Source organism: Miniopterus natalensis, chromosome 19 (genome assembly GCF_054644295.1).
Source record: "Miniopterus natalensis isolate mMinNat1 chromosome 19, mMinNat1.hap1, whole genome shotgun sequence".
Lineage (NCBI taxonomy): Eukaryota > Metazoa > Chordata > Mammalia > Chiroptera > Miniopteridae > Miniopterus > Miniopterus natalensis.
The window spans coordinates 34,551,971-34,560,659 of NC_142099.1; the positions used below are offsets into that span (position 1 = coordinate 34,551,971).

At 48.1% G+C, this 8,689-nt stretch overlaps 1 protein-coding gene across 1 annotated transcript; it reads right to left on the reverse strand.

The window, feature by feature from the left end:
* Positions 1–3,040: 3,040 nt before the first annotated feature.
* On the reverse strand, positions 3,041–6,323 carry CD1D (CD1d molecule). Its single transcript, XM_016218691.2, has 5 exons — positions 5,867–6,323; positions 5,318–5,596; positions 4,583–4,861; positions 3,722–3,824; positions 3,041–3,612 (listed from the first exon to the last, which is right to left on the reverse strand). Exons 1-5 carry the CDS (start codon positions 6,321–6,323, stop codon positions 3,591–3,593), a joined length of 1,140 nt encoding a protein of 379 aa, XP_016074177.2. The 3' UTR covers positions 3,041–3,590.
* Positions 6,324–8,689: the final 2,366 nt, after the last annotated feature.

An 8,689-nucleotide genomic window follows, 5' to 3' on the forward strand; every position in this document is an offset into this window, starting at 1 on the left:
CTGAGCCGGTCCCAGTTCACACTGGTCCCGGCTTAACTATTAACAGCACTCCTCTCATTTACATCCTAAACAACAGAGACCGCAGTGACTAAAAGGAGAAAGTGAGAATTAAAAGTGAGAATGGTTTTGGCAAAGAACATCATCAAATCTAAGCTCTTGGAGGAAGAGCTACACTACACAGCAGAGTGGGTCAACTCCATGCCATAAACTGAAAAGCAAAAGCAAATTCAAGTAAGGTCTGAAAAGTTCCAATTCCTATGTACATGTATCCATTTGAGTCCAATCAGGAAATAGAAACCACACAGTAAGCTAAACAGAGAAGCTGAATTATAAACTATAATAGGAAAATTATTATTAGATACGAGAAAGCCCTACATGGAACTCTAGGGCTGAAGGGGACTATCCAAGGAAGAAGAAACTTCCCTGACTGGAATGCAAACCTCACTGAGGAAGGTGTAGTTTAGCTCCTTGGGTAGCAGAGAAAATCTCTGGTTTGTCTGGGCCAGAGCTGGTCTGCAGTTACTGGACAAGCTGGAGCTACCCTCTAGGCCTCAGGCAGAGGCCTGCACAGAGAGTGAGGCTCAGTGGAAACCTCGGGTCAGCAGGTGGACTAGGCACAGGCCAGGTGAGGGTCTATAGAGGAGATGGGCACCAGGAGGATCAGGAAGCCTTTGGAGTGCCACTTCCCATAACAAGAGGACTATGAAAAGGTCATTGCCAGGCTGAGGCGGCAAGGTCACCGAGTGCCCATGAGCTCTGGGCACATGGCTGGGACAGCATTCCGCATGCAGTACGCCTTCACACCCACTCTGCTGACCTACCAAGCAGTAGCTGGTAAATGCAGGAGAGCCCCTCTTCCTGCAGTGTCTCTCCAAGGCCCCCTACTGTAAAAGCTTTACATTGTGCTCACTTTAAAGGAGAAATAATGAGGAATTCCATCCATTATCACTGAGTATATAACGAAAGGTAAATTTAGAGCTGAATGGAAATAAAGTGACTATCAGCACAGCACTCAATAATGAACACAATATTCATACACAGAATATTAACATATTTTAAAATGAATTTTCTAGATTTTCTGAGATGATAAGAACTGAGTATTTTAAAAAAGAAGACAGAATTTCCTGGAGAGATATAACTTCATTTTCAAAATAAATCAAAATTGCTTAAAAATGAACCAGAGCTACCATAAATTCATGCTGAAGCATTTCCAGAAAGATTTCAGAAGGGCCTAAGTATGTAAAAGGGCAATGGGGTAAGTTCACAAACTTGACACTGCTTGAGAAAGCTAAGCTGAAGAGCATCTCCTAAGGGCAGTGTGGTACCAAAAACAGTAGCAGGTAACACATGTTTGAAGACACTATAGATTGCCACACATTTTACACATTTGTTTCCCACAACAAGTCTGTGAAGAAAAATCTGTCTTTGTCTATTTGGGCTGCTTTAACAAAATACCACAGACTGGGTAGCTTATAAGCAATAGAAATTTATTTTCCACCGATTGGAGGCTGGGAAGTCCAGTATCAAGGGGCCAGAAGATTCAATGTTTGGTGAAGGCCCACTTCTTGCTTCCTAGACAGCATCTTCTGCCATCTTCACGTGGTGAAGGGGTTAAGGGGCCTCTTCTCTAACAGCGCTAATTCCATTTGAGAGCTCAGACCTCGCAACTTAATTGCCTCCCAAAGGCCCCACCTCCTAATACCATCATCTTGCTTATATGGATTTCTAACATATGAATTTGGGGGCACATAAACATTTGATCAGTGGTGTAAGCAGGACAGACATTATCATCCTCATTTGGCACAGGAGGAAGCTGAGTCAAAGCCTAGAACTCCAGTCACCTGATCCAATGCACTTGCTGGTTCACCTAACAGCCTTTCTAAGTTCTGCTTCAAATTCCCCTTCTTCCATGACCTTCTTTGACTAACCCCAAGCCAATATTTTCACTAAGCATTCTGAAAAATTTGTTGCACAGCATTACACATGCCTAAGAACAGTGGTTCTCCAACTTTAGCTGAATATCAGAATACCTGAGGGATTGTTAAAACACAGATGACTGGACCCCACTCCCAAGATTTCTCATTTATTAGTTCTGGGGTGGGGCCCAAAATAATTTCCAAGTTTCCAGGTGATGCTAAGGCCGCTGGTCAGGAAACAACAACTTGGGAACCATTGATTTAGAAGCTGGCAGGATCTTCACCCACATTCTAGGTTCGACCTGCAAGTCCAGCATAGAAGATGCCAAATCTCAATTTCCTCTAGCAAAGACTCTTCAAAAGTTTAGTCACTCTTGTTCTGGATGTTCAAGGCCCTGGAGTGCCAAGAGATTCCTTCCCTGATAGCCAATAGATTTTAACTTGATCTTTTCATTTCTTGGCATCAGAAAGGTGTGTTGTTCCTCTAAGCTTCCTGCTCCCTCCTCTAAGAATAGAGCAGACAGCTGGACAGGCATCACTACACCTCATGCTTGCCCAGGCGCGTTCAGCCCTTTCTGTGTATTATCTTATTTTATAGCTATAAGGGAACCTGTTTGGAGGATATCTATCTCCATGACTGTCTTCTTCCAGTCTGAATAAAATGACTGCCCATTTGAAAGAAATATCCCTACCCAGAGTTACATCAAGTAAAAGCTTGAGACACCTCTGTTTCTTATGACCTCACTTTCTTTTAAAGACAAAATATCCCTCTTTATAATCCAAGTTCACAATAGAAACTATGTCCTAAAACTGCCAACATGACATTCACGACAAACTTTGTATAACAGACACAAACTGAAAGCCCCAGGCTGTTGTTAACTAGCAGAGGTATATTTGGGGTGCCGCACTCCAAACTTTGTAGACGTTTGAGTCAACATTTTAACATCAGGTATGTTCACATAAAAATCCACACTTCTACTTTTCTTTTTTTATCCTCACTTGAGGATATTTTTTTCCATTGCTTTTCAGAGAGAATGGAAGGGAGGGAGGGAGGGAGGGAGGGAGGGAGAGAGAGAGAGAGAGAGAGAGAGAGAGAGAGAGAGAGAGAGAGAGAGAGAGAGGGAAACATCAATGTGACACAGGCACACCAACTGGTTGCCTCCCATACACCCTCAACCAGGGCTGGGGATCGAGCCTGCAACTGAGGTACATGCCCTTGACCAAAATTGAACCTGAGACCCTTCAGTCCATGGGCAACACTCCAACCACTGAGCCAAACCAGTTAGGACAGACTTCCATTTTTCTTGAAAAATGTAGGTTACAGCCAACCCAGGGTCTTACTTTATATATGACAAGCAGCTGGACCTGCTTCCTTTGGCCAGAACAAGTATTTTCCAGTTCACTGTAGATTCCAGCATTCAAACAATGACCACAGATGCCTTTATACCCGGCCCTTATCTGCCTGTTCCTGGTAGGTATCTGAATTTGCACTTCTGTTTTTAAGAACCACGTGGGCTTATAAACAGGTAGTGTACTTAAATTCTCTTAACGTATTAAAGGGGTGTGATGAGAGCTGTCTTATGATTGCTCCCTGCTTGTTCGAGGTGCCTCTCTTTCATCCTCAATTCCCAAGGACTTGAGAGCCTCAGTTCCAGACAGGTTTGGTGAGGACAGTCAGATGATGTTCTGATAAGAGCTGTGAGAGAACAGAGAGAGACCATTAAGAAAAGTGGAAGAGGGAATGGAAGGGACAGTAAATGGGGAGAAAGGTTGAGGAAAGGAAGAGGTGGAAAAAGACGACTTACCTGTACTTCTTAAACCAGAAGGTTAAGCCTCCGCCTACCAGAAGGAGGAACGTCAGCGACACCAGCACCACCCTGATGATCCAGCCCGCACGCCCGTGGCTCCCTGCGTCAGGAACACGAGAGGTGTCTCAGCCCAGGATTCCTCCCTATTCAAGTCACTGGTCTAAGCACATGTGAGGATGCCAGGTGCTATTTCCTCTTCCATTTAAAGTGGCCACTTGTATTCCCCTGAAGTTTTGATGGCCCAGCTGTTCTCAGGGTCTGCACATACGTAATTCAGTTCCCTTCAGCTTGTGGTAGCACAGCATACAGGGAAGGGAATGATTCTTCAGGTAGGCAGACCTGAGTCTAAATCCAGCTCATCCTCTGTTTAACAATGAGACTGTGGGCAGTTAACTTGACCGAGCTTAGCCTCAATTTTTTTATCTATAAAGTGAGAATAATACTTCCTTCAAAGGAGAGCTGACTGGATGACATGCTGTGTGCAGTGCTCGGCCCACAAACAGGAGGCAGTTGGTTAAGCATAGCTGTCTGTTATCCTGCCTTCAAATGTTCCCAGCTCCTCTCCTGAGGAACAAATCTTCTGGGATTCTTCATTTGCCACCTACTTCTGAAACTGTGAGTATTTTAGTCTCATTTTTCTTGCATATGGAACACCCTGGCTCAATGCTTTTTGAGTTGAGAACTTTAGTCCCCTCTTTCCTGTAGCCAGAATCCCCTCCTTTCCATCCTAGTCAGGGCCTCATCTCAGGAACTCGTCTATCCTGCACTTGTCCACTCTCACCCCTTCCCTGGTCCCCCTCCCTCCATGCTTCAGAACCATTTCCTCCCATTCCCAGCTGGGCCCCAGTTCTTTCTCACCCCAGTAGAGGACGATGTCCTGGCCTCCTAGACTGCTGTGCCTCACTCGGCAAGTCAGGCCAGCTGCCTCCCCAGCAGCCACATCCAGGGTTACTCGGAGATACCACGTCCCATCAGCATTGGGCAGGACGTCACCTTTCGAAGTACCTGGCTGCTCCTGCTCACCTCGCATCCACATCACCCACACAGGCTTTGGGTAGAATCCCGAGACATGGCATATCAGGAACAGAAGGCCAGGACCAGGAGGGGGGCCACTGGACAGCCAGGCCTCCGGCTTCACTGTATCCAACAAGGGAATGGGGCACCTTAAAGTGAGGACTGCACTAAAGGTTCTGGGCCTCAGAGCAGGCTCATGCCTCCCACAGTCGCACCTCTGGAAATGAAGGCTCTCGGAATTGCAATCCATTTGTGTTAGCTTCTCCAGGAGAGCCTTCCCTGGTCTATCAACATCCCTGTCTATACTACACCGCCCTGTGTTCAACTGTAACACACGTAACACGTTCAAGCACTGCTTTCGTTGTTAATGTCTTCTCATTCCCCCCTCAAGCAAAGATCCTGTTTGACCCCAGTGTTTATTTAACTGAATTCGTGGAACCCAAAGGATGCTCAATTAATACCTGTGGAATAAATAAACGCTCTCATGCCTTAGCCAGCCCCTCCTGAGCCTTTCTCTTCCAAGGCTCAAAGGAATGTAAGCCCTGGAATGGAAAAACCCAGATGGAGCCCCAGGCTGACCTTGCTTCTCCAGTTCTGATTGCCCTGCCTCAAGGAGGCCTATGAGAAGTTGGGGGCAAGTGTCATTGAAGAGCCACTGTATTGTTTCCCTGGTCCCTTGGTCCCTGTTGAGCACTTTGCTGACCGTCTCCATCCAATGTGGGGCATCTGGGGCTGGCACCCAAGAATTTCTTTGGAAACTCAAGGCATCTCTTCCTTGAAATGCTACGTGGAAGAAGCTTTCTGAAGGGCTTCCAGGGTGCACCTCACATCCCGCAGACACCTGGATCTCAAAGGGATCTAAGGAGAGGAATGGATGGACGTCAAAGAAGGGTTTAACAGATTGGAAGAAATTGGTGTGAGGGTCATACCACCCAAAGTTCAGGGAAACAAGAGTGGCTGACCCAGAGCAGGACGAATAGGGGATATTTTGAGGAGTCAGAGGCTGGGCCCCTTTTGGCAGAAGTGGAAATGAGAAAAATCCCATCACATGAGGCCAGAGTTTCCCAACTGGGCTTCTGCCTCCGCCGTCTCCCCTTGGGTCGCTGCCCGCCCCCGCCCTCGGCTCACAGTCTATGTGCAGCATCTGGACGAATTCCTGGACGGTCTTGGCGAAGCTGCGCCGATACAACCTGAACACGCGCTGCAGCGTCTCCCACCGCTGGTCGCTGAACGGGCCCCGGGCCCAGGGCTGCAGGAAGCGGATGGCGCGGGAGTCGTTGCTCCACGCGTGGGTCTGCAGCGCCCCCAGCCACGCCGAGCCGTCCGTGCGCGCCCAGCTGCGGTTGGCGAAGGCCGAGGTCTGGAGGCAGCGGAGGCGGGGGCTGCTCTGCGCGCCCGGTGCCGGGAGGCCGGAGGGGCGCGGCGGGGGGCCGGAGGGGCCCGGGGCTGCGGGGCAGGGGAGAAGACAAAACCGATGGGCTTGGGCGGAGGGGGACGTCTCCAGCCAGGTGCCCCCCCGCACTCCGCGGAGCCGGGAGCCGAGGCTGCGTTTCCGAAATGCAGGAGCCTGTCCACCCGCCCCCATCGAGCATCGCCCCCCTGCCCAGTCGGGCTCCCTCCCGCTGTCCCCCAGACGCACGCACAGGCGCCCTCGCTCCACTCACCCGCAGAACGTCCCCAAATCTGGGGGAGCCCCCAGAGCAGCAGCACCGGCCAGCACTCCATGTCGCAGGCTCCCAACTCTGGCTCGGACTTCTCCCCCCTCCCCCCTGCCCTCCCAGCCCCTCCCAGCCCCTCCCCGCCCAGCCCCGCCCAGCCCCGCCCAGCCCCTCCCCGCCCAGCCCCGCCCCGCCCCGCCCAGCCCAGCCCCCCGCCGCCACGCGCAGGGCCCTGGATGCCGCACCTTTGACCCGCTCGCGGTCCCCGAGCGCGAGCAGAACAGACTCCTCCCCGGCCCAGGTTTCCTCCCAGGGCGTCCCAGGCATCCCCTTCTCACCTGCCAGATGCTCTGCCTCACCATTAGCTGCTTGAGCTGCCAGGGGCCATGGTCGGGGCCCAAGGAGTCCTGAAACCACCACTCCAGTATTTTTCACAACCAGCTTGTCTAAATCTATAAAGTTTTAAAAACAAGACATAAAGTTGGATCTATGGTATAACTCCAACCGTGTTAAAAATGCAAAGGAAAAAAAAAGGAGGAAAGACTGTGACTTAGCAGTGGGTGCTTCTAGGAGGAAAGACTTGGGGTGATTTTTTTGTGCTCTGCACTTTTTATGCCTTGCAAAATTTCTGCAAGTGCAAGTATCACATTTATAATAAAATGCAAATAGTGAAACTAATTTTCGCAGTTGTACATTGAGAGTATAGGACTGGGCTGGCTCAGATTCTTTAGTGTGCAATTTTTATTTTATTTTTCTTTATTTTTATTGTTGACACTATTACAGATGTCCCCATTCGCCCCCATTTGCCCTTCACCACCCAGCCCTGTCCCCCTTCCTTCTGGCCACCGCCACAGTGTTGTCTGTGTCCACGGGTTATACACAGATGTTCTTTGGCTAATCCCTTCACCTTCTTTCGTCCAGTACCTTTCTCCCCGAACCTCTCTGACAGTGGTGAGACTGTGTCATGTATCCATGCTTCTGTTTGTATTTTGTTAGTCAGTTTATTTTCATTAGATGAGATCATATGGTATTTGTCTTTCTCTGACTGGCTTATTTGATTTAGCATAATAATCCCCAGGTCCCTCCATGCTATCTCAAAAGGTAAGATTTCTTTCTTTTTAATGGCCACATAGTATTCCATTGTATAAATGTCCCAGAGCTTTGTTATCTGTCATCTGATGGGCTCTTCGGCTGTTTCCAGATCTTGGCTCTTGTAAATAATGCTGCTGTGAACACAAGGTGCATATATCCTTTTGTATTAATATTTTTGAATACTCAGGATGTAGTCCCAGAAGTGGAATCACTGGATCAAATGGCAGTTCCATTTCTAATGTTTGGAGAAAACCCCATACTGTTTTCCACAGTGGCACACCAGCCTGCATTCCTACCAACAGTGTACTAGGGCTCCCTTTTCTCCACACCCTCGCCAGCACTTGTTTTTTTGTTGATTTGTTGATGGCAGCCATTCTGGCAGTCTGGGATCTGGGAGATAACCCTTACCTAGCCTCTAATTTGGGACTAATGTTGCCCCAAAACAGTTTGAAATAATTTGCCTCTCTCTGCTGATTAGTCATGTTGAGCATTTTTTCATATGTCTATTGGCCATCTGTATGTCTTCCTTGAAGAGGTGTTTACTTAGGTACTCTCCTCATTTTTTTAATTGGATTGTTTGTCTTCCTAGTGTTGAGTTGTATAACTTCTTTATATATTTTGGAGATTAACCCTCATCAGATGAATATGTTCTCCCATACAGTGGGTTCCCTTTTCATTTTGTTGATGGTTTATTTTGCTGTGCAGAAGCTTTTTAGTTTGATGTAGTCCCATTTTTTTATTTTTTTCATTTATTTCCCTTGTCTTGGGAAACATATGGGCAAAAATATTGCTCCTAGAGCTGTATGAGGTTTTACTGCCTATGTTTCCTTCTAGGATTTTTATGGTTCCATGATTTACATTTAAGTGGCTCAGGTTTTTTAGGGCTTTCATATCCCACGATCCTTTCATCTCAGTGTTCCCCAGCCCTTCTTTCCGTCCTAGTTCCTGCTCTCGCCTCCCCCCCCCACACACACACACCTACCCAATGCTCCAGGCCCACCTTTCACTCTTCTTGCCTGGTTGGCCTTTCTGTCTGCTCACTTTCTCCTCTGAAACTCCACTCATTCACTCTCCAAATATGAGCCTTTATGTTAAAGAACAGAGACAAGATTCCAGTGCACACCTAGACAGCCAGCTCCCCATTGCTCACACTGAAAATAAGAGCAAAGACACATAATGATCAGAACCTCGGATCATGGTG

Coding starts and splice junctions, on each gene's coding strand:
- CD1D (XM_016218691.2), bottom strand. CDS start 6,323: ATGGGGGCGGGTGGACAGGCTCCTGCATTTCGGAAACGCAGCCTCGGC. Junction 5,597..5,866: donor CCAGATGCTGCACATAGACT/GTGAGCCGAGGG, acceptor TCCTCTCCTTAG/ATCCCTTTGAGATCCAGGTG. Junction 3,613..3,721: donor TTCTGGTTTAAGAAGTACAG/GTAAGTCGTCTT, acceptor GTTCTCTCACAG/CTCTTATCAGAACATCATCT.